Genomic DNA, 25,435 nt, shown 5'->3' on the forward strand with positions numbered 1-25,435 from the left:
TGGCTAATTCCCCCAAATGCTCACAACAGCTACGGATGGGTCATGTGAAACCAGGAGTCTGGAACCCTACCAGGGTCTCCCATGCTGGTGGTAGAGAACTGTGCACTGGCGTTATCATTCCCCATTTCCCAAGATGCATTAGCTGGAAGCTGGATCAAAAGCAGAGCCCAGCACCTGAACCTATGCTTCAAATAGGATGCGGGCATCCCAAGTGGCGGCTTAACCCATTGTGCCACCCCAGAAACACTTATTTAAATATTTTTAGTGCAGGAGCGACCATTGTGGCATAGTGAGTAAAGCCACCACCTGCGATGCTGGCATTCCATATGGGTGCCGGTTCAAGTCCTGGCTGCTTCATTTCTGATCCAGCTCCCTGCTGACGAAACTGGGAAAGCAGCAGAGGACTGCCCAAGTCCTTGGGCCCCTGCACCCATGTGGGAGACCCAGAAGAAGCTCCTGACTTCAGTCTGGCCCAACACTGGCCATTGTGGACATTTGGGTAAGCCAGCAGATGGGAGGTCTCTCTCTCTCTCTGTAACTCTTTCAAATAAACAAAATAAACCTTTAAAAAAAGTTTAATGACACCAAAGTGATTTTAAGAGATTTCAGCATTACCTATAAGAAATATATACAAACCTGCAAATATCAGTTACATGAAAATATTATTGTGCTGTATTTTTTGCTCTATTTAATATTTAGAATATTAAATTTTAAAATAGAGCCTTCAGTTTATTCTATTAAGGACATTTAAAAATCATTAACTGAAGATAACCCAACCATTTTTAAATATTTGAAGTTGCATTCATTTGAAGACTAGGAAGCTTTACTAAACATAATAAATTAAAAATACCAACTGAGGTTTTTAAGGAACAAATTACATGGCAACTAGCACCAGAAATAATGTGTTAAATACTGGATACTAGACCAATCTTACCTTTTGTAGACTTGTTGGATTCAACTGAGTTTTGTCAATTATTTTTATGGCAACCTAGAAAAAAACATTTCCAGATTTTAAGAATTCGGTAATTACAGATATTAACTGGTAACAGTGTTGTAAATATCCACATATATGACATCATTAAAATGCAAGTAAACTGCAAAACCTTAAAACATAAAGCTGTATAATTGAAAATAGGGTCTTTGGCTCCTGGCTTCAGATTGACACAGCTCTGGCCGTTGCAGCCAATTGGGGCAGTGAACTAGGGGATAGAAGACCTCTCTCTCTCTCTCGCTCCTTCTTTGTGTAACTCTTTCAAATAAATAAATCTTAAAAAAAAGAAAATAGGGCTTCATGCAAATAAGCACATTACTACCTCCTGGTGTCCCACACGAGTACAGGGGCCCAAGCACTTGGGCCATCCTCTACTGCTTTCCCAGGCCATAGCAGAGAGCTGGACTGGAAGTAGAGCAGCTGGGACCCCAACCATAACCCATATGGGATGCTGGCATTGCAGGCAGTGGCTCTGCCCGTTATGCCACAGCACCGGCACCTAATAAAAATATTTATTTATTTATTTAAAAGAGCTACAGAGAGAGGTAGAGACAGAGAGAGGTCTTCCATCTGCTGGTTCACTCCTGAGATGGCCGCAATGGCCAGAGCTGAACTGATCCAAAGCCAGGAGCCAGGAACATCTTCTGGGTTTCCCATGTGGGTGCAGGGGCCCAAGGACTTGGGCCATATTTTACTGCTATCCCAGGCCATAGGATATGTTCACTCCTCTTCTGGGGAGTGAACCAGCAGATGGCAGGTCTCTCTTTCCCTGCCTCCCTACCCAAAACCCCATAACTCTACGTTTCAAATAAGTAAAAATAATAATAATAATAATAATAGAAAAACTGCTGCATCACAATGCCTGTCCCAACATTTTAATTTACTTACATAGATGGGGGCAAGAGAATATCTTCTACGTTTCCCACAACAAAACAGAAAAGGAGAGGGCTGGCAATGGGTCATGGTCTGGTTGGAGTCCTGGTTGCTCCACTTCCGATCCAGAACTCTGGTAACTGTCTTCAGAGGGCAGTGCAGGATGACCTAGGTGCTTGGGCTCCTGTGCCCATGTTGGAGACCCCAGGGAAACTCCTGGCTCTGGGCTGCAGATTGGCCCAGCTCCAGCTGTTTTGGCCATTTCAGGAGAGGATCAGCAGATAGGGGACCTTTCTCTCTGTCTCTCCCTCTCTCTCTGTGACTCTCTGCTTCTCAAATAATTAATCTTCAAAAACACATTGCCAAATTCAATGTCATGAAATATTTCCTGCCGGCGCCGCGGCTCAATAGGCTACTCCTCCGTCTTGCGGCGCTGGCACACTGGGTTCTAGTCCCGGTCGGGGTGCCGGATTCTGTCCTGGTTGCCCCTCTTCCAGGCCAGCTCTCTGCTATGGTCCGGAGTGTCGCGGCGGCCATTGGAGGGTGAACCAGCGGCAAAAAGGGAAGACCTTTCTCTCTGTTTCTCACTATCCACTCTGTCAAAAAAAAAAAAAAAAAAAAAAAAAGATGGCCGGCGCCGTGGCTTAACAGGCTAATCCTCTGCCTTGCGGCGCCGGCACACCAGGTTCTAGTCCCAGTTGGGGCGCTGGATTCTATCCCGGTTGCCCCTCTTCCAGGCCAGCTCTCTGCTATGGCCCGGGAGTGCAGTGGAGGATGGCCCAAGTGCTTGGGCCCTGCACCCGCATGGGAGACCAGGAGAAGCACCTGGCTCCTGGCTTCGGATCAGCGCGATGCGCCGGCCGCAGCGGCCATTGGAGGGTGAACCAACGGCAAAAAGGAAGACCTTTCTCTCTCTCTCTCTCTCACTATCCACTCTGTCAAAAAAAAAAAAAAAAAATTTCCCAAGTTTTCATCAGTGGATTATACTATTTAAAAAAATAATAAAAAAAAGATTAAATAATGAAAACACTTCTAAACTATACATACTAACATGGCAAATCTCTTCACATTTTATTAACTCTTCAGTTGAGTTGATTCTGTAAGTTTATGGGTTTACATAGCCCAGAATTCCTCCCACAGTGTCGTGCAAAGTGAGAGTTTAATAAGCACAAACACAGACTGCTACTGAATCTGAAAACTTTTTTTTTTCCTTAAGGTTTTTTTATTTACTTGAGAGGCAGAGTTATAGACAGAGAGAAGGAGAGACAGAGAGAGAATTCTTCCATCCACTGGTTCACTCCCCAAATGGCAGCAATAGCTGGAGGTGGGCCAATCCAAAGCCAGGAGCCAGTGGCTTCTTCTGGGTTTCCCATGTGGGCCCAGGGGCCCAAGCACTTGGGCAATCTTCTACTGCTTTCCCAGGCCATCAGCAGGGAACTGGATCAAAATGGAGCAGCCGTGACTCGAACTGGCACCCATATGGGATGCTTAACCTATTACACCACAGCACTGGTTCCTGAATCTGAAAACTTTTAAAATATTTAAAAAAAAAGGAAAACTCTTGAGGTAGCCAATGACGACCAGTTCTAGACAAGTTTATGGGTTAACCACATAAAATGTGTACAAAGGGGGCTGGTGCTGTGGTGTAGTGGGTAAAGCCACCACCTGCAGTGCTGGCATCCCATATGGGTACCAATTCAAGTCTCAGCTGCTCCACTTGGGACCCAGCTCTCTGTTATGGTCTGGGAAAGCAACAGAAGATGGTCTAGGTGCTTGGGCCCCTGCATTCACCTGAGAGAGCTAGATCAGCCAGGCCCTGGATGTTGCAGCCATTATTATAATTATTTTAATAATAATTATTTTAATTATTTGAGTCACAGCAGATGGAAACTCCCCACCTTGCCTATCTAATTCTGCCTTTCAAGCAAATAAATAAATCTTTGAAAAAAAGAAATACATATAAAGGAAACAAATGGGTCTCCTGAGTCTTTGTTCAAAAGGGGGTGAGTACACTCCCCAGTATTTCAAAAAGCCACTAGGATACAGAAGGAAGAATTTTAGCATCTATCTATATGATGTATTTATCTTACGAAGTGGACCAAAAACCAGTGTTACTAATAACTACTAAATGGACTGGCACCAGCACTCTTACTTGGTTGCTTGTCACTTGTGTAAATATGATTTCTATGGACTACAGGGATCCAGTGGGGGCTGAAGATGGAAGGACACGTGGAGAAGGCTTTGCCAGGGCTAGGGAATGTAAGTTAACTGAGCTTTGCACCCAAGGTCCAGGACAGCAAATGAGCCTGCCCCGAAAGAGGGGAGCAGCTTTGCTTCCCACTGTGCATCCCTGACAGCACAGATCCGTCAGACATGCTGAAGAAAGCAACCAAGTCTGGGACACAGACTCACACCCGTCAGTCCCTTTTATACTCTTCAGAGTCCTCACTGGGGCCGGCACTGTGGCACAGCAGGTTTTAAGCAGCTGCCTGAAGCACCGGCATCCCATATGGGCGCCGGTTTGAGTCCTGGCTGCTCCACTTCCGATCCATCTCTCTGCTATGGCCTAGGAAACCAGTCAAGGATAGCCCAGGTCTTTGGGCCCCTGCACCCACGTGGGAGACCCAGAAGAAGTTCCTGGGTCCTGGCTTCGGATCAGCGCAGCTCCAGCTGTTGTGGCCATCTGGGGAGTGAACCAGCAGATGGAAGACCTCTCTCTCTCTCTGCCTCTCTTCTCCGTGTATAACTCTTTCAAATAAATAAATCTTTTTTTTTTTTCTTTAAAAAGAGTCCTCATGACCCCAAACACGGGTTGATCTAACAAATGAAAATTGAGACATTAAAATAAGTATTATAATCCCTTCCAAAATAACAACAAACCCACTACATTTTTTAAAGATTTATTTATTTATTTGAAAGTCAGAGTTACACAGAGAAGGAGAGGTGAGAGAGAAAGAGGTCTTCCATCCACAGATTCACGTCCCAGATGGCCGCAACAGTTAGAGCTGTGCCGATCTGAAGCCAGGAGCCAGGAGCTTCCTCCAGTTCTCCCATGCAGGTGCAGGGTCCCAAGGACTTGGGCCATATTCTGCTTTCCCAGGCCATAGCAGAGAGCTGGATTGGAAGTGGAGTAGCCGGGTCTCGAACCGACACCCATTTGAGATGCCAGCACTGCAGGCAGCGGCTTAACCCATTCTGCCACAGCGTCAGCCCCACCCACTACATTTTAATATAATATATTTTAATGAAATTTTCATGTGCTTCTACTTTCAATCTGTTGTTATATGTCCTTGTTATATACTTGTTATGTATCCTCTGGAAAACTCCACGTTTGTATAACAAATGACACAAGCAGATGTCTTAATAGTATTACAGCACAAAAACAGTTTGCAGGCCTCCAACAGTGTCTTAGAAAGCTTCCAGAGTCCATGATTACGCTAAAAACAGCCACACTCTGTGTATTAGTCAGGCTTTTAAAAACCACTTAACTCGGTATAAAGTAAGTACTTGCCCAAGTTATTTATTTCTTATGAACCTATTAACCTCCAGAGGAGCTCAGACAGAAAACCACTACAGCAAGGCAACAATGATGCTGACTCTAAAGTAGAAGGACCACTACCTCACCTCAGGAGGAAGCAAATCAGAACTGGGAAGGGGTGGAGAGCAAATGTGTGTGTGTGTGTGTGCGTGCGCGCTTGAAAAAAACAACAAAGAATTTGAATCCTGTATCTGGAAAATATAAGGCTCAAAGGAAAATACACTAAATAAGTCAAAGAAAATATTAGGTGCTGGAATATGCAAATGTTGACTATCTTGTACAATGTCTCAACTGGGGAGTAGATGTCTTATCCTTATAGCCTTTGCACAAAAGTACTCAGTAAATGTTTGCTGAGTTGACTGAGGCCTTGAACACTCAGCATCAGGAACCAAATACATATTAGAGATGAAGACAAGATAGTTAAGAAACAAGGTTTGTGGTATTTTAACAGACACTAACATGATTTTTAAAAGTTACTTCGATTTGGGGCTAGCTCTGTGGCATAGTGAGTAATGTGGCTGCCAGCAACACTGGCATCCCATATGGGCACTAGTTCATATCCTAGCTGGTCCACTTCTGATTCAGCTCCCTGGTGACGACCTGGGAAAAGCAGCCAAAGATGGCCAAGTGTTCGGGCCCATGCCACTCACATGGAAGATCCAAAGGAAACTCCTGGCTTCAACCTGGAGAGATCTGTCTTTCCCTCTAACTCTTTCAAAATAAATAAACTGCGGCGGCCATTGGGGGGTGAACCAACGGAAAAGGAAGACCTTTCTGTCTAACTGTCCACTCTGCCTGTAAAAAAAAAAATTTTTTTTTGTGGGGCTGGCACTGTGTTACAGCAGGTAAAGCTGCCACCTGTGCCATCAGTATACCATATGGGTACCAGTTTGAATCCCGGCAGCTCCACTTCCAATCCAGCTCCCTGCTAATGCACCTGGGGAAGCAGGAGAGGACGGCCCAAGTGTTTGGGTCCCCGTACCCACATGGGAGATCAGGAAGAAGCTCCTGGCTTCAGATGGGCTCAACCCCAGCTACTAAAGCCATTTAACAAGTGAATCAACAAATGGAAGACTGATCCCTAATTCTGTTTTTCAAATAAATATTTTCTGAAAAAGTGGCATTATATAGATGATAAAAAATAATTTACAGTATGACAGCTGAAATAAGAAAGCAAAGTGGTGCTCTGCTGGACCTTAGAAGGCATCAGGAACATATTTCACCACTCTGCACATGTTCAAAAATTACTACAAAAGCATTTTATTTATTTTGGGACTATCGATTTTATTGAGTAGATAAGTTTATAAATATAAAATCCCCCAAAAATAGTGACCATGGTTGTATAACAATGCAGATGTGTTTAATAGGGGCTGGCACTGTGGCACAGTGGGTTAAAGCCCCAGCCTGCAGCATCAGCATCCCACTTTGATCCAGCTCTCTGCTGTGGCCTGGGAAAGCAGTGTAAGATGGCCCAAGTCTTTGGGCCCCTGCATCCATGTGGGAGACTCAGAAGAAGCTCCTGGTTCCTGGCTTTGGGATCGGCCCAGCTCCAGCCGTTGCAGCCATTTGGGGAGTGAACCAGTGGATGGAGGATCTCTCTAACTCTTTCAAATAAATAAATCATTTAAAAATGTGTCTTACGTCACTGAACTGTGCTTACAAGTGGTTAAAACTGCAAATTTAACTGTATTTTATTATAACAAATAAGTACTCACATCTGTGTAATTAAGTCAATTCTAATTTGTAGGATTTGGATTTATATGGATTTATTCCCCCTGCACATTAACTGTTCTCCAGGTCATATTAAAAGCATGCTGATCATCTCTGCTTTTTAGTTAAGTCTATTACCAGAATACTAAGGGTTTCCTTCACCCTTCTGTTTGCTCACTTCCAAATCCGCTATTAATCTTCAACCAAGGGAAATTGTCTTCATAAATAACTTTTTTTGTCAGTCACTACAGTTGTTGTTTTTTGTTGTTGTTGTTGTTGTTTTTGACAGGCAGAGTGGACAGTGAGAGAGAAATAGAGAGAAAGGTCTTCCTTTGCTGTTGGTTCACCCTCCAATGGCCACCGCGGCCGGCGCGCCACGTTGATCCGAAGCCAGGAGCCAGGTGCTTCTCCTGGTCTCCCATGGGATGCAGGGCCCAAGCACTTGGGCCATCCTCCACTGCACTCCCGGGCCACAGCAGAGAGCTGGCCTGGAAGAGGGGTAACCGGGACAGAATCCGGCGCCCCAACTGAGACTAGAACCCGGGGTGCCAGCGCTGCAGGCGGAGGATTAGCCTATTGAGCCGCGGCGCCAGCCCACTACAGTTGTTTTAACTACAAGTTCAATTAATCACTGTCCCTCAACCCCAGGAAACTACTACTTACTGAGTTTTGGTATAGTATCAAACACTAAGATGCACAGCAATCTGTAGAGAGTACTAAGATATCCGTCCCTTTTCTAGCTAGATAATTCTGCAAATACTGCAACTAAAATGACAACCAAAATGGGCTGGGTATAGATCAGATATGACACATAACGTCTAATAAGCCAGACATTAAGGAGATTCGAAAAAAATTAAAACAATGTCACTTTCCTCAATAATTTCTTTTGGAAAATAGATACTTTTCATGAAAGTGCTATTTATGTTAACATGTAATAGGTTTTTTTATGAATTAACATATATATATATTTTTTTTTTTTTGACAGGCAGAGTGGACAGTGAGAGAGAGACAGAGAGAAAGGTCTTCCTTTTGCCGTTGGTTCACCCTCCAATGGCCGCCGCGGTAGCGCGCTGCGGCCGGCGCACCGCGCTGATCCGATGGCAGGAGCCAGGTGTTTCTCCTGGTCTCCCATGGGGTGCAGGGCCCAAGGACTTGGGCCATCCTCCACTGCACTCCCTGGCCACAGCAGAGAGCTGGCCTGGAAGAGGGGCAACCGGGACAGGATCGGTGCCCTGACCGGGACTAGAACCCGGTGTGCCGGCGCCGCAAGGCGGAGGATTAGCCTAGTGAGCTGCGGCGCCGGCAACATATATTTTAAGTACCTCGTTTTTTTGATGTTTTTGAAACAAATGTATTTATTTGAAAGGTAGAGTGTCAGAGAGAGAGAGAGAGAGAAACACACAGCCATTACAACTCTCCCCACTCTGAATTCTTGCCCACTGACCTAAGGAGAGCCTTCAGGCTGCCTGACAGTTTACTACAGTTCTCTAGTCTCCTCCTTCTCCTATCTGCTTGATAATTACTTGTACCCTAGATCTCTAATACCTGCCTCAATTCTCACACTCTTGGCTGATGATTTTGCTTTCTATTTTACTAAAAAGATGTATGTACTCAGATGAGAACTTCTACAAGCTCCCACCACAGTTAGGAGCCGCTTGCATGTACAGATGTCAGTCCCCTTTCCTTTCCTCCTGTTGCTATGAACGATCCACACCATCCAAAGGCCAATACCACCATCATTCCCTCTCACCCACTCTAGTATCCCTCCCACAGCACCATGTTTTCCTTTTTTGTTAACTTGTTGGCATGAGCAAACAATCCACGTTGTGCAACTTCTAAAAACCACATCATTTAACTTTGTTTTTGTAGCTACCATCACATTTCTCTGTGCCTGCAAAACTCTCTGACACTAGGTCTACCACCTATAGACTCCTGAACGAATATATTACATATTATCATAGATATCACATAGATACCACAACATATTTGAAGGATATGCAGGAACATCTGGACCAATCAGCAGTAAACACTCAACTAAGAAATTAATAAAGAAGCAACTACTGATTCTAGACAAAATTTAAAAATTATATAAGAAGATAAATGAACATAGCCAACACTCAACAATCTCTACATACTCTGAAGTAAATAAACTAACCTTAACCAAACTTATCATTGCAACAGAAAGGAAAGTAAATGTAGAAGTGAGATATGGGCCGGTGCCGTGGCTTAACAGGCTAATCCTCCGCCTTGTGGCGCCGGCACACCAGGTTCTAGTCCCGGTTGGGGCGCCGGATTCTGTCCCGGTTGCCCCTCTTCCAGGCCAGCTCTCTGCAATGGCCTGGGAAGGCAGTGGAGGATGGCCCAAGTCCTTGGGCCCTGCACCCGCAAGGGAGACCAGGAGAAGCGCCTGGCTCCTGGCTTCGGATCAGCGCGGTACGCCGGCCGCAGCAGCCATTGAAGGGTGAATCAATGGCAAAGGAAGACCTTTCTCTCTGTCTCTCTCTATCAAACTGTCCACTCTGCCTGTCAAAAATTAAAAAAAAAAAAGGAGTTATATCCTCATCCTCCATAAGGAGGAAATCAATGACGTCTAAAATATTTAGTTAATAACTGATAGATCATCATACAAAAGAGCTTAAAGAAATCAAAATGGGAGGCTCTGAGTCCTAAGGGAAAAGCAGCTAAGAAATGAAACTTCTGGGCCGGCCCCGCGGCACACTTGGCTAATCCTCCGCCTGCGGCGCCAGCACCCGGGGTTCTAGTCCTGGTTGGGGCACCAGGTTCTGTCCCGGTTGTTCCTCTTCCAGTCCAACTCTCTGCTGTGGCCCGGGAAGGCAGTGGAGGATGGCCCAGGTGCTTGGGCCCAGCACCTGCATGGGAGACCAGGAGGAAGCACCTGGCTCTGGATCGACACAGTGCGCCAGCCGTGGCAGCCATTTGGGGGGTGAACCAATGGAAAGGAAGACCTTTCTCTCTGTCTGTCTCTAACTCTGTCAAAAAAAAAAAAAAAAACTTCTGAATTTTGGTTAGAGGTTGTTTTTTTTTTTAATTAGTATATTGCACTTTTTTTTTTTGACAGGTAGAGTTAGACAGAGAGAGACAGAGAGAAAGGTCTTCCTTTTTCCGTTGGTTCACCCCCCAAATGGCCTCTACAGCCGGCGCTGCGCCGATCCGAAGCCAGGAGCCAGGTGCTTCTTCCTGGTCTCCCATGCGGATGCAGGGCCCAAGCACATGGGCCATCCTCCACTGCCTTCCCGGGCCACAGCAGAGAGCTGAACTGGAAGAGGAGCAGCCGGGACAGAACCTGGCGCCCCAACTGGGACTAGAACCGGGGTGCCGGCACCACAGGTGGAGGATTAGCCAAGTGAGCCACAGCACCGGCCAGTATATTGTACTTTTAAGCTATGTGCATGGATTACTTTGGAAAACACTTTTAAGGTTAAAAAAAAAAGGTGGGGGGACAGCACTGTGGTGCAGTGGGTAAAGCCACTGCCTACAGCTTCAGCATCCCATATGGGTGCTGGTTTGAGTCCTGGCTGCTCCTCTTCTGATCTCTCAGTTGTGGGCCTGGGAAAGCAGAGGAAGATGGCCCAAGTTCTTGGGCCCCTGCACCTGCATGGGAAACCCAGAAGCTCTGGGCTTTTGGGTCAGCCCAGCTCTAGCTGTTGCAGCCACTCGAGGAGTGAACCAATGGATGGAAGACCTCTCTCTCTCTCTGCATCTCTGTAATTCTGCCTTTCAAATAAATAAATCTTTGGGGCGGGGGGCAGTTCCCACAGCTGCACACAGTGGGCCACTCCCAGATTTCCATGCTCCATCCCCTCCAGTGCTTGGATCTTGTCAGATTGGCTCAATACCCTCTCAGCTCTTACACGGACCACTCTCCTTGCTCCAGGGCCCTCTCACTACCACCATCTTCCTCACTCTACCCTTATTCCTCTTCTACACTGCAAAGACCACATTTCAGGAGTCTCCAGAATCTAGTTTGACATAAAAGGGATAACACATCAGTTTAAGAGCCCGCATTAGAACAACATGAATTCAGCTAACATTGAAGCAAAAACAAACACCAAATTTATGATGAAACTTGAGTGGAAGAATGGCGAAATCAATGATGCTTTACTAAAAGTTTATTGGGACAGTGCACCAAAGAAATTAGCAGCCTACAAATGGATAACTCATTTTAAGGAGGGTCAGGTCAAGAGAGTGTTGTAGATGAGGCTCACAGTGGTAGGCCATCTAAAACAATTTGCGAAGAAAAAAATCAATCTTGTTTGTGTCCCAGTTGAAAAGGACCAACCCTGGCCGGTGCTGTAGCATAGTGGTAAAGCTGCCACCTGCAGTGCTGGCATCCATATGGGCACCAGTTCAAGTCCTGGCTGCTCCTCTTCCGATCCAGCTCTCTACTACAGCCTGCGAAAGCAGTAGAAGACGGACCAAAGTCCTTGGGCCACTGCACCCACATGGGAGACCCAGTAGAAGCTCTTGGCTTCAGATCAGTGCGGCTCCGGCCTTTGTGGTCATTTGGAGAGTGAACCAGCACATGGAAAACCCCTCCCCCTCCACCGCCTCTCCTTCTCTATCTGTGTTAACTCTGATTTTCAAATAAATAAATAGATCTTGAAAAAAAAAGGACCAATCACTAACAACAGCAAAAGCAATAGCTAACAATACAGACATCTCAATTGGTTCAGCTTACAAAATTTTGACTTTAAAGTTGAGCAAGCTATCTGATCGATGGGTCCCTAGGTTGTTGGGCCCAGCTCAGCTGCACACAAGAGCAGAGCATGCAAAGAAAATTTTAAATGAGTGAGATCAAGATCCTGAAGTATTTCTTAGAAGAATTGTAACGGGAGATAAAATGGCTTTACCCGTACTAACCTGAAGACAAAGCACAATCAAGCAGTGACTATCAAGAGGTGGAAGTGGTACAGTCATGGCCGGCGGCGTGGCTTAACAGGCTAATCCTCCGCCTTGCGGCGCCGGCACACCAGGTTCTAGTCCCAGATGGGGCGCCGGATTCTATCCCAGTTGCCCCTCTTCCAGGCCAGCTCTCTGCTATGGCCCGGGAGTGCAGTGGAGGATGGCCCAAGTGCTTGGGCCCTGCACCCGCATGGGACACCAGGAGAAGCACCTGGCTCCTGCCTTCAGATCAGCGAGATGCGCCGTCCACAGCAGCCATTGGAGGGTGAACCAACGGCAAAAAGGAAGACCTTTCTCTCTGTCTCTCTCTCTCACTATCCACTCTGCCTGTCAAAAAAGAAAAGAAAAAAAAAGGAAGTGGTACAGTCAAAGCAAAAGCAGACCAGTCAAGAACAAAGGTCACAGTGACTTTACTCAAAGCTTCCATGGGAAAATGACCAGCACAGCCACATCAGAGTGCCCTCCTGCACCACACCATGCTCCTGCTTTCTCTGAACAAACGCGGCTTTGCTAGTCCTGATTGGGCTCCTTTGACTTCATTTTGTTTCCTAATCTTAGTTAAGTCTTAAAAAGCCCATTTTTCTTCACTTAAAAATGTAAGAAGACTGTATTCACATAAATTCTTGGTACCCTCAGTTTTTTATGAGTTATGTAGATGACTGCTATTATCCCTTACAGCTGTACCTTGATACTGATGGAGCTTATGTTGAAAAATAAAGCTTATCTACTAAAAAAAAAAATTTTTTTTTTTTTTAAACTTTTAAGTACCAATGACTGATAAATTTAAGTTGTCCTGTAATTCATGAGGGAAGAGATCTGGAGAAGCTTAAAAAAAAACCAGTGGGGAAGAAATGAACTTGAAAGAAACCCTGTAGCTTGAGAAAAATTATAGTGTAAAAACAGGTATTTCAGAAGCCAAAATAATCTTAATCTGTGAAAAGTTAGCCAAAAATAAAACAGAACTCACATCCCCGAAGTCGGTGTTTCTAGGACTGTAAGGATAACAGATGACCTTTTTAAACACTGCGTAACACTGATTAACATTCACCAGGATTGTGATTCAGAGAGCAGCTCACGCAGAACTAATGTTGGGGACTGGCATCCTGGCCACGGCCTGCAATCACTGGCATTCCCCTATGTGCACCAGTTCAAGTCCCAGCTATTCTACTTCTGATCCAGCTCCCTGCTAATGCTCCTGGGAGAGAAGAGGAAGATGGCTCGAGTCCTTGGGCCCCTGCATCCATGTGGGAGACCCAGATGAATCTTCTGGCTTTGGCCTGGTCATTTGTGGCTATTTGAGGAGTGAGTCAGTAGATCTTCCTCTCTCCCCCACTCTCTGTAACTCTTTCAAATAAATAAAAATAAATCTTTAAAAAAAGTTTGAATGTCAGGCTCAGGAACTTATCTGTCATAATGAAGGAATGAAAGTGCTTGGGGATTATTAGACAATGGAACCAAGATAATTTTCAGAAAGAAAACAAAACTCACATCAAACAATCAGAAGACACTGTTAACTACAGTCAGAGTAAGTCCCTGGTGAAAATTCATATAGGTTGATGGAATTAAAAATAATCTTTATGCTTGTTTGATACCTTCCAGAGAAAAGTTCAGCTGTCTCAGAAACTGCGCCATACAGAAACAGCCAATCATTTTACCAGTTTGATCAAACTGCAAAGGTGTCCTATGAAAACATGGTTGTTGTCAGCAAGAACTCTAAGGTTGCTTTTCTCAGAGAATGGATAACATTTTCATCCATGAGGTAAACCAGATAAATTTTACAACCAGTGCTTGTGTTTTAAAAACATACATAATCCAGGGCCAGCGCTGTAGCATAGTAGGCTAAGCCTCCACATGCAGCACCAGCATCCCACATGGATGCCGGTTCATGTCCCAGTTGCTCCTCTTCTGATCCAACTCTGTTAATGTGCCTGGGAAGCAGTGGAAGACGGCCCAAGTTCTTGGGCCCTTGCACCTGCGAGAGAGACTTGGAAGAAGCTCCTGGCTCCTGGCTCCGGATCAGTCCAGCTCCAGCCATTGTAGTCATTTGGGGAGTGAACCAACAGATGGAAGATACCTCTCTCTCTGCCTCTGGCTCTCCTTCTCTGTAACTCTTGACTTTCAAATCAGTTCTTAACTATAATGGTTATGGTGTAAGTTCAATTTAGATGAGACCCCTTTTCCAGGGAGCTAGACTGAGCAGCTGGGACTTGAACTGGTGCTCTGGTGGTCCAGGAGGAAAATGGCAGCAGTGGCAGCCGGGACCAGGGTTTCTAGGCTTCTAGGTCAGTCCCACCTACAGATGGGTTGGCCTATGTCAAGTGGCACCCATGGCAAGAAGCTCTCAGCTCGCACGTGGAAGGTCCTCACCTACTTTGTCACGCTCCCCAGAGTGGGCATGAGCATGCGGAACATCTACCTGAAGTCGCACCACGAGGTGCATGAGAGACCCAAGTTCATCACCTACCCCCATCTCCAAGTGGTCCAAGCCCTTTCCACAGAGAGATGGGAATCATACTCTATTCCATAACCCTCGAGTGAATCCACTTCCAACTGGCTATGAAGATGAATAAAGAGAACCTGGACCCTTAGGCCTGTACCGGGGACCATAGCACTGGTTTGGACCACCAATCTACAAGTGGATCAGGAAAGTATATGGGGCCTTAAGCTCACCTTCCTCACTTGTGTCAAATGCTGAATTATACTGATCTTCCATCTCTGCTTATGGCAGAAGATGGCATAAATAACTTAAAGAATACAAAACTAAGATTTTGATGTCCATTTCTGATTGGTTCACAGTCTAAAAATTGAAGTTTTTTTTAAAGAATTATTTTATTTATTTGAAAGAGTTACAGACAGAGGTAGAGTCAGAGAGAGTCTTCCATCCGCTGGTTTACTCCCCAACTGACCACAACCACCAGAGGTACGCCGATCTGAAGCCAGGAGACAAGAGCTTCTTCTGGATCTCCTACATGGGTGCAGGAGCACAAGGACTTGGGCCATCTTCTTCTTTTTTATTTTTATTTTTTTTGACAAGGGCCATCTTCTACTGCTTTCCCAGGTCACAGCAGAGAGCTGGACTGGAAGAGGAGTAGCCGGGACTCGAACTGGCACCCATGTGGGATGCCAGCGCTTCATTTGTGCCACAGCGCAGGCCCCAAAAATTAGATTAAGAGCCATCCTAGAGGCTGGCATTGTGGCAAAGTGAGCTAAGCTTCCACTGGCATCCCATATCAGAGCACCAGTTCAAGTCCCAGCTGCCCCACTTCCAATCCAGCTCCCTGGAGAAAGGGGTCTCATCTAAATTGAACTTACATCACAATCATTTTAAGAACTGATTTGAAAATGCTTTCAGAATATACATATTTTATACTATGATTATACTTCATTATTCTAACATGTCTTTAAAATAAAAATGCCGGGGCCTGCGCTGTGGCATAGGGGGTTAATGCCCTGGCCTGAAGTGCCGGCATCCCATTTGGGCACAGGTTCAAGACCCGGCTGCTCCACATCCAATCCAGGTCTCTGCTATGGCTTAGGAAAACAGTGGAAGATGGCTTAGGACCTTGGGCCCCTGCACTCACGTGGGAGACCCAGAAGAAGCTCCTGGCTCCCAGTTTTGGATCGGTGCAGCTCCAGCCATTGCGGCCAATTGGGGAGTGAACCATCGGATGAAAGACCTCGCCTCTCTCTGTGTAACTCTGACTTTCAAATAAGTAAATAAATCTTTAAAAAAAAAAAAAAAAAAAAGGTCGGCGCCGTGGCTTAACAGGCTAACCCTCCGCCTTGCGGTGCCGGCACACCAGGTTCTAGTCCCGGTTGGGGCGCAGGATTCTATCCCGGTTGCCCCTCTTCCAGGACAGCTCTCTGCTATGGCCCGGGAAGGCAGTGGAGGATGGCCCAAGTGCTTGGGCCCTGCACCCGCATGGGACACCAGGAGAAGCACCTGGCTCCTGCCTTCGGATCAGCGAGATGCGCCGGCCGCAGCGGCCATTGGAGAGTAAACCAACGGTAAAAAGAAAGACCTTTCTCTCTGTCTCTCTCTCTCTCTCACTATCCACTCTGCCTGTCAAAAAAATAAAATAAAATAAAAATGCCTTTCTTCAATGATTGCATAGTTTTTTAAAGGATCATTTGTGTTCACATAGTTGTGAATTAAGTACATGACACTCCCTATTTTAGGAAATTCTTTCCAGTATATAATTCTACAATCTCTGCTATCACCTCAAGAGTAACACTTAAAACTGTCTCTTAACACAAAGTAACCTTTAATTGTATACTGACTTGGTAAGAACAATTAAGTCTCTGAATATAAAACAACAGCACTTCCAGCAACCCTCTGGGTTTCTTTGGAGGTTCTAGTTAACACAATAGGCAAGATATACTATGTTGCTGTCATGCACAAAGGAAAGCTCACAGAAACTCAGATGTTAGCTTTTAGTGATTTGAGAAAGGGACAGGCAAGCCCCTCCTTTCACTGTCTGCGCTGGAGCCATGACTCCTCTTTCAATTTCAGTTTCCTGCTAATGTGCACCCTGGGAGGCGGAGAGAGATGATGGCTCAAGTCCCTTGGGTCCCTACCGCTAGGTGGGAAACTCAGATCGAGTTCCAGGATCCATGTTTGGTTCAAATAAATAAGCAAAATTTTTAAAGTGTACTAATAAATAGACTACAGAGATTTTAGAGTTCTTTCTAGTGGAAACATGTTACTAAACCTGTAATAAACCTATATTAAAACCAACTTTTGGCCGGCGCCGTGGCTTAACAGGCTAATCCTCCGCCTTGCGGCGCCGGCACACCAGGTTCTAGTCCCGGTTAGGGTGCCGGATGCTATCCCGGTTGCCCCTCTTCCAGGCCAGCTCTCTGCTGTGGCCCGGGAAGGCAGTGGAGGATGGCCCAAGTGTTTGGGCCCTGTACCCCATGGGACACCAGGAGAAGCACCTGGCTCCTGCCTTCGGATCAGCGAGATGCGCCAGCCACAGCGGCCATTGGAGGGTGAACCAGTGGCAAAGGAAGACCTTTCTCTCTGTCTCTCTCTCTCACTATCCACTCTGCCTGTCAAAAAATAAAAATAAAAACCAACTTTTGAGTAATGATTCCCTTAATTTTTTATCAGTATGACCCAGCAATATTACTCCTTGGTTAAGTATCTTTGAGAAATTAAAATTTATGTCCACAAGAAAGCTTGGTACAGCAGGCTGTGTTACCATCTGTCAGGCTTGCATCCATCCTGAGTGCCTGTTTGAGTCCTAGCTGCTCCCCTCTAGATCCATCTCCCTGCAAATGCACCTGGGAAAACAGTGCAAGATTGCACAGGTGCTTGTGTGGCCACAGTGGAGACCTGGATGGAGTCTCTGACTCCTGGCTTCAACCTGACCCAGTCCTGGCTGTTGTAGCCATGTCAGGAGTGAACCAGTGGATGGAAGATCTCTCTTTGTCTTGCCCTCTCTGTAAATCTGCCTTTCAAATAAAATAAGTAAATATTTTTAAAAGATTTATTTATTTGAAAGTCAGAGTTACACAGAGAGAGGAGGAGAGGCACAGAGAGAGGGAGGGAGGGAGGGAGGGAGGGAGGGTCTTCCATCCATTGGTTCACTCCCATTGGCTGCAATGGTCTGGAGTTGTGCCGATCCAAAGCCAGGAGCCTCTTCTGGGTCTCCCATGGGGGTGCAGGGGCCCAAGTATTTGGGCCATCTTCCACTGCTTTCCCAGGCCATAGCAGAGAGCTGGATTGGAAATGGAGCCACCGGGTCTCAAACTGGCGCCCATATGGGATGCCGGTACTGCAGGCAGCAGCTTAATTCGCTATGCCACAGCACTGGCCCCAATAAATCAATCTTTTTTAAAAACAAAACTATTATAGCCTTCCTAAATATTCACATAACTTGGGGGTGGCAGCGGGGAACACGGACCACATTCACATAGCAACAAAAATTACAAAACATCCGGGGGTGGTCTCTGGTCTGGTGGCTAAGAAGTCTGCATCCTATATCAGAATGGTTGGGTCTGGCTCTGGTTCCTGACTCCAGCTTCTTGCTAATGCAATCCTGGAAGAAAGAGGTGATGGCTCAAGTAACGGCATTCCTACAGCCCACCTGGAAAGAGTGGGACTGAGCTGCCAGGCCCCTCACTACAGCCCCTGCTGCACGTGGTATTTGCGGAATGAATCAGTTGACAGGAGCACAAAGGAGCCCTCTAATAATTTTTTTTAAGTTATAAAAAACCCTTAGAACAAATTTAACAAGAATCATACAAAACCTACATGAAGAGAGTTACAAATCCTGAGAACAAAACTTCATTTTCCTGGATAGAAATCACTTGGTACTATTAAAATATCAGACTTTCTCCCCAAATTAATTTATAAACCCAATTAATTTCATCAAAATTCCAGTGAGACTGTTTTTCAGAACATGGCAATTTGATACTAAATTTCACCCTAGACATGTAAATGGCAGAAAGAACTATGAAACTTTTGAAAAATAAGAATGATCAGCAGGGGACATAACCTATTCAAAAATATCAAAATGAACAAATGCTGCAGTGATAAAACCATTCCAGTATGTGTCTAAAACTAAATAAACAGGCCAAAGAAACAAAAGAACATATGTTGGAATTTAGTAAGAACAAAGCAGTCAGTGGAGTAAGGACAGATTGTTGGTTCCAGGACAAGCTGTAATCCATGTGAAAAACTAAGTTGGGGGCCAGCATTGTGACACAGCAGGTTAAGCTGCTACCTGCAACACAGGCATCCCATACAGGTGCCGGCTGGTATTCCAGCTCCTCCACTTCCAATTAGCACCCTGCTAAAATGTGCCTGGGAAAGCAGCAGAAGATGGTCCAAGTGCTTGGGCTCCTGCACCCACATGGGAGACCCAGAAGAAGTTCCTGGCTCCTGGTTTTGGCCTGGTCTAGCCTTAGCTGTTGTCCTCCTTCCCCCTCTCTCTGTAACTCTGCCTTTCAAATGAGTAAATTTAAAAAAAAATTAAGTCAGATCCCTAAACCTCATGATAATCCCCTGATAGATGCACCAAATGAATTAAATATTCAAATGTGAGTCATAGGAGCATTAGCAGAAAATATAGAATTTTTTTTCGAACTTTTTTTCCCCTAAGATCTATTTATTTATTTGAAAGGTAGAGCTACAGAGAGGCAGAGGCAGCAGCGGGGGAGGGGAGGTATCTTCCATTGGCTGGTTCCCTCTCCAGTTGGCCGCCGATTCTAAGCCAGGAGCCGGGAGCCTCTTCCAGGTTTCCAATGTGGGTTCAGGGACCTAAGGACTTGGGCCATCCTCTGCTGCTTTCCCAAGCCACAGCCAAGAGCCAGATTGAAAGTGGAACAGCCAGGACACAAACTGGCATCCATATGGGATGGCTTTACCGCTACGCCACAGCGCTGGCCCCTAGAATGTTTTTTAAATCCTGAGACAAAGTAAACTGTTCTCACCAATACATGAAACCCAAATGTAATAAAGCATTGGCTTTACCAGCTATGCCACAACACTGGCACACTTCATATTCTTTTTTTTTTTTTTTTAATAACAGGCAGAGTGGACTGTGTGAGAGAGAGAGAGAGAGAGAGACAGAGACAGAGAGAAAGGTCTTCCTTTTTTTCCGTTGGTTCACCCTCCAATGGCCGCCGCGGCCAGCAACTGCGGCCGCATACCGCACTTATCCAAAGCCAGGAGCCAGGTGCTTCTTGTGGTCTCCCATGCGGGTGCAGGGCCCAAGCACTTGGGCCATCCTCCACTGCACTCCCGGGCCATAGCAGAGAGCTGGCCTGGTAGAGAGGCAACCGGGACAGAATCCTGCGCCCCAACCGGGACTAGAACCTGGTGTGCCGGCGCGGCAGGCGGAGGATTAGCCTATTGAGCCACGGCACCGGCCTTCATATTCTTTTAAAAAAAAGTTTAGGGACCAGAACTGTAGTGGGGTGGATAAAGTTGTCACCTGCAGTGCCGGCACCTCATATTTGCACCAGTTCAAGCCCCAGTTGCTCCACTTCCAATCCAGCTCCCTGCTAATATGCCTGGGAAAGCAGTAGAAGATGGCCCAAGTGCTTGGGATCCTGCACCCACACAGGAGACCCAGAAGAAGCTCCTGGCTCCTGGCTTTGGATCGGCCCAACTCTGGCCACTGCAGCCATTTGGGGAGTGAACCAGCAGATGAAGGACCTTTCTCTCTGTCTCTCCCTCTCTCTGTCTTTAACTCTATCTCTCAAATAAATAAATAAAACTTAAAAAGAGAAGTTTATTTAAAAAACAGTTTAATTAGCTCAGAAGTAAGTCTAAATATATACATATGTGTGTGTGTATATATATATTCTCTCTTCTTTCTCTTACATGGAAATAAACTGTACAATGTCGTAACAGAAAAAAACATTAACTCATATTTACCTCTCTGCCTGTAAGGATATGTCTTGCCAATTTCACTTTGCAAAATTTCCCTTGCCGATTGTTTTCAACAGTCTGTAGTTTCCGATATGAGGTTGTTCATCTGCACAGGAAGCTATGGAGTTTCTACACCGGGCTCCAGTGCGCCCAGTGCGAGAGGTAACTTCTTGACGCCCATCTCCATGTGACGTGTGCTACAATACACACAAAGACAAGGAAATGAGAGAATGCACCGTACTTGCCAAGTTTTAAGAGCTTCTAGTTGAAGAAACAAAACATTACTGACCACATGATATAAATGAGGAAAACAAGAATACTGAGAAGAAAAATACCAAGTGTTGAAGTTCAATGAGGTATTCATTCATAAAGCAATGCTACAGTCCTCAATTTACCATGATTTTTGAATTCACAATGATGTGAAAGTGATACAAATTCAGTAGGACCTACACTCTGAACTTGGATCCCTTTCTAGGTTGTATGCAACACGACCCTTTGATCTGGGCAGTGGTAACCACACAATGGGAAGGGAGAAGGATATGGACAGCTGATTCTATTTTTAGATATGGTATTCCATGATTACATGAAATACCTAATACTTTATAAAAAAGGCTTTGTGTTACATGATTTTGCCTAACTGCAAGCTAATACAAGTTTTCTAAATCTATTTAAGGTAGGGTGGGCCATACTAATATTCAATAGGCTAAAAATATTGCATGTATTTTTAACTTAAAATGCATTTTACAGGACATAAAGCATCTGTTCTGAATATATGGCTGTAACATAAAATAGGAGTAACAGTACTACCTTTCAGTCATACAGAGCTTAAATTTTCTAAATGCTAGTAAACGCACCCACAAGGGGCTGGCACTGTGGTACTTGGTTTAAGCTACTACTAGCCATGCGGCTGGCATGCCTATTAGTGCTGGTTCAAGTCCTGGTGGCTCCACTTCAGATCCAGCTCCTCCCTAATGCACCTGGGAAAGCAACAGATGGCCCATGGTATTTGGGCCCCTGCCACACATGTAGGCTTCAGCCTGGCTCAGCCCCAACTGTTGTGGCCATCTGGGGAGAAAACCAATGGATGAAAGATTTCTGTCTCGTGGCAGCGCTGTGGTGCAGCGGGTTAAAGCCCTAGCCTGAAGCACCAGCATCCCATATGGGTGCTGGTTCTAGTCATTGCTGGCCCTCTTCTGCTCCAGCTCTCTGCTATAGCCTGGGAAAGCAGTAGGAAATAGCCCAAATCCTGGGCTCCTACACCTACATGGGAGACCCGGAAGAAGCTCCTGACTCCTGGCTTCAGATTGGCTCAGCTCCAGCCATTGCATCCATCTGGGGAGTGAACCAGCAGACAGAAGACCTCTTTCTCTGTCTCTATCTCTCTCTGTAACTCTTTCAAATAAATAAAAATAAATATTTATAAAAAATTTCTGCTCTGTTATTCTGCCTTTCAAATAAACAAATAAAGAAAATTTTAAAAGGCTGTGGTAAGGATCAGGTGTGTGAATGCATTTTTTAAAAAATTACTTACTTGAGCCGGCGCCGCGGCTCAATAGGCTAATCCTACTTTGCGGCGCTGGCACACCGGGTTCTAGTCCCGGTCGGGGCACCGATCCTGTCCCGGTTGCCCCTTCTTCCAGGCCAGCTCTCTGCTGTGGCCAGGGAGTGCAGTGGAGGATGGCCCAAGTGCTTGGGCCCTGCACCCCATGGGAGACCAGGAGAAGCACCTGGCTCCTGCCATCGGATCAGCGCGGTGCGCCGGCCGCAGCGCGCTACTGCGGCGGCCATTGGAGGGTGAACCAACGGCAAAAAGGAAGACCTTTCTCTCTGTCTCTCTCACTGCCCACTCTGCCTGTCAAAAAAAAAAAAAAAAATTACTTACTTGAAAGGCAGAGTGACCTTGCTGCACAATAGCAGCCCCTCCCCACAGCTTTGGAAGCAGCAGAGAAGCTAATGTCACCATCTCATGAGTATGCAGCTACATAACTCTTCATGAGAAATCCAAAGAGAAACTGGATTCCCAATTTCTTTCTACACTATGCTACCAACAATTCAAAACAATTCCACACGCACTCATAGCCACTTCAATCCTCTTTCTACATTCACCTTTTCCAACTTTCTGTCCAGGAAAATGTCCTTTCATTCATTCTCCCTATATCTAAGTAAGAAACTACTTTGTAATATAACTCACATCAAACAAAATGAAGTGTTGTAAAGCTAAAGAAAGCTTAAAACTTATACCACTGACCTCTGATGCCCTCAAAAGATGGCCTTTTCAGAATTTCAATGTTACTCCCCATGTACTTCCTCATATTCCTGTCACTATATGTTTTCACACTCATATTCCAGGTTTTGTGATAAGTTCTCATCTGTCCTGTGCAATGATCACATAATAGGGCAGGTATATTTCCTAGGAGTTAGACGCTACTTAGGGGCCAGCATCATGGCATAGCAGGTTAAGTAGTTGTCCGAGATACCAGCATCCCATGTAAGTGCCAATTTGAGACCTGCCTGCTCCACTTAAAATCCAGCACACTGTGAATGCGCCCGGGAAGGCGGTGGAGGATGGCCCAGGTACTTGGACCCTTCATCCACATGAGAAACCAGGAAGAAGCACTGGGCTCCTGGCTTCGGCCTGGCACAGCCTCGGCTGTTGTGGCCATGTGGGGAGTGAACCAGCAGATGGAAGATCTGTCATTATCACATAATACTGTATTGCAATAATCTGTTTTATTATAAATGTGTTTTAAGCATGCTCTTATGAACTAGAGAGGAATCTAAGAAACTTGTAACACTGTTCATAAAACAAAAATGATTCTAATTTCCAAATCAGAACTTGGGAAAATGGCCCATCTGTAAATGAATTGATTAAGTGGTGCAGTGGGTTAACACCCTGGCCTCGGCCGGCGCCGTGGCTCAATAGGCTAATCCTCCGCCTAGCAGCGCCGGCACACCGGGTTCTAGTCCCGGTCGGGGCACCGATCCTGTCCCGGTTGCCCTTCTTCCAGGCCAGCTCTCTGCTGTGGCCAGGGAGTGCAGTGGAGGATGGCCCAAGTGCTTGGGCCCTGCACCCCATGGGAGACCAGGAGAAGCACCTGGCTCCTGCCTTCAGATCAGCGCGGTGCGCCTACCGCGGCGGCCATTGGAGGGTGAACCAACGGCAAAAGGAAGACCTTTCTCTCTGTCTCTCTCTCTCACTGTCCACTCTGCCTGTCAAAAAATAAATAAATAAATAAATAAATTAAAAAAAAAAAAAAAACACCCTGGCCTGAAGCACCAGCATCCCATATGGGCGCCAGTTTGAGAGCCGACTGCTCCACTTCCTGTCCAGCTCTCTGCTGTGGCCTGGGAAAGCAGTAGAAAATAGCCCAAATCCTTGGGACCCTGCACCCATGTGGGAGACCCAGAGGAAGTCCTGGCTCCGGACTGGTGCAGCTCTGGCCGTTGCGGCCAATTGGGGAGTGAATCAACAGATGGAAGACCTCTCTCTTTCTGCCTCTCCTCTCTCTGTGTGACTCTGACTTTCAAGTAAAATTAAAAAGGAAGAAAGGAAGAGATGGAGGGAGGGAAGGAAGGAGGAAGGGGAGGGGGAGGAGGACAGGGAGAGGGAAAGAGGGAGAGAGAGAAAGAGAGAAAGAGAGAGAGAAAGAAAGAAGAGGGGAGGGGAGGGGAGGGAAGGGAAGGGAAGGGAAGGGAAGGGAAGGGAAGGGAAGGGAAGGGGAGAAGGGAGGAAGGGGAAAGGGAGGGAGGGAGGGAGGAAGGGAGGGAGGGAGGGAGGGAGGGAGAGATGGAAAGGAAAGGAAAGGAAAGGAAAGGAAAGGAAAGGAAAGGAAAGGAAAGGAAAGGAAAGGAAAGGAAAGGAAAGGAAAGGAAAGGAAAGGAAAGGAAAGGAAAGGAAAAGGGAGAAATTAATTCAGAGAGGAAGAGAGATCTTCTATCCACTGTTTACAGATCGCTGAACGGTCAGCTCTGGGACAGGCTGAAGCCAGGAACTTCTTCCAGGTCTCTCCCTTGGGTCCCAGGGGTCCCAACTGAACAGCCAGGACATGAACCCACAGCACCCATATGGGATGCCAGCATCACAGGCAGCAGCTTTACCCACCATGCCACAATGCTAGCCCAATAACAAAGCTTTTTCTTTTTTTTAAAGATTTATTTTTTTACTTGAGAATCAGAGCTACCCAGAGGAGAGAGTTACACACAGAGAGGAGAGGCAGAGAGAGAGGTCTTCCATCTGATGGTTAACTCCCCAATTGGCAGCAACAGCCGAACTGCACCAATCCGAAGCCAGGAGCTTCTTCCAGATCTCCCACATGGGTGCAGGGGCCCAAGAACTCGGGCCATCTTCTACTGCTTTCCCGGGCCATAGCAGAGAGCTGGACTGGAAAAGGAGCAGTCAGGACTAGAACCGGCACCCATATGGTTGTCAGCACTTCAGGCCACAGCATTAACCCGCTCTGCCACAGCACCAGCCCCAACAATGCTTTGACACTAAAGCTTATATATATATAAATAGAAGCTACCCTAATAGACATTGTTACATCAACTGGAGGATGGTTTTAAAAGAAGTTTGATCATGTCTGTAGTATGGTTACTTCAATTTCATTAGAATTTATGTTTCATGAAAACAAGAACAGTTTATTATGCACAAAACGGATACATAATAAATACTAAAATGAGTAAATGGTATCAAAATACTAATTACTGTAGTATTCAGGTTAAATTATTGGAATCTTCTCTCCCTCCCTCCCTCTCTCTCTCTCTCTCACACTCACACACCAGGCACTGTTTTAAGTATGGGAAACATGGCAGTACTTAAAACAGTCACTGTCCCCATAAGATATGTGTCCAATGGTTTTACTATTTATGGAATGAAAACATAATCATTAAAATTATACTACTATCCAAATTCTGGCTAAAAAAAAACAACTGCAATATAAACATACACTAACTTGTTTTATTTATTTATTTTTTTAATTTTATTTTTGACAGGCAGAGTGGACAGTGAGAGAGAGAC

At 45.8% G+C, this 25,435-nt stretch overlaps 1 protein-coding gene and 1 pseudogene across 1 annotated transcript in view; one reads left to right on the forward strand and one right to left on the reverse strand.

The window, feature by feature from the left end:
* MARK3 (microtubule affinity regulating kinase 3) overlaps window positions 1–25,435 on the reverse strand; it is a 99,457-nt gene that overhangs the window by 52,450 nt on the left and 21,572 nt on the right. The window contains 3 exon segments of the mRNA XM_062181087.1: window positions 935–988; window positions 20,425–20,465; window positions 20,468–20,615. Coding sequence (XP_062037071.1) covers window positions 935–988; window positions 20,425–20,465; window positions 20,468–20,615 — 243 coding nt within the window.
* On the forward strand, window positions 14,275–14,605 carry LOC133751669 (cytochrome c oxidase subunit 6A1, mitochondrial-like; annotated as a pseudogene).

This window comes from Lepus europaeus, chromosome 22 (genome assembly GCF_033115175.1).
Source record: "Lepus europaeus isolate LE1 chromosome 22, mLepTim1.pri, whole genome shotgun sequence".
Lineage (NCBI taxonomy): Eukaryota > Metazoa > Chordata > Mammalia > Lagomorpha > Leporidae > Lepus > Lepus europaeus.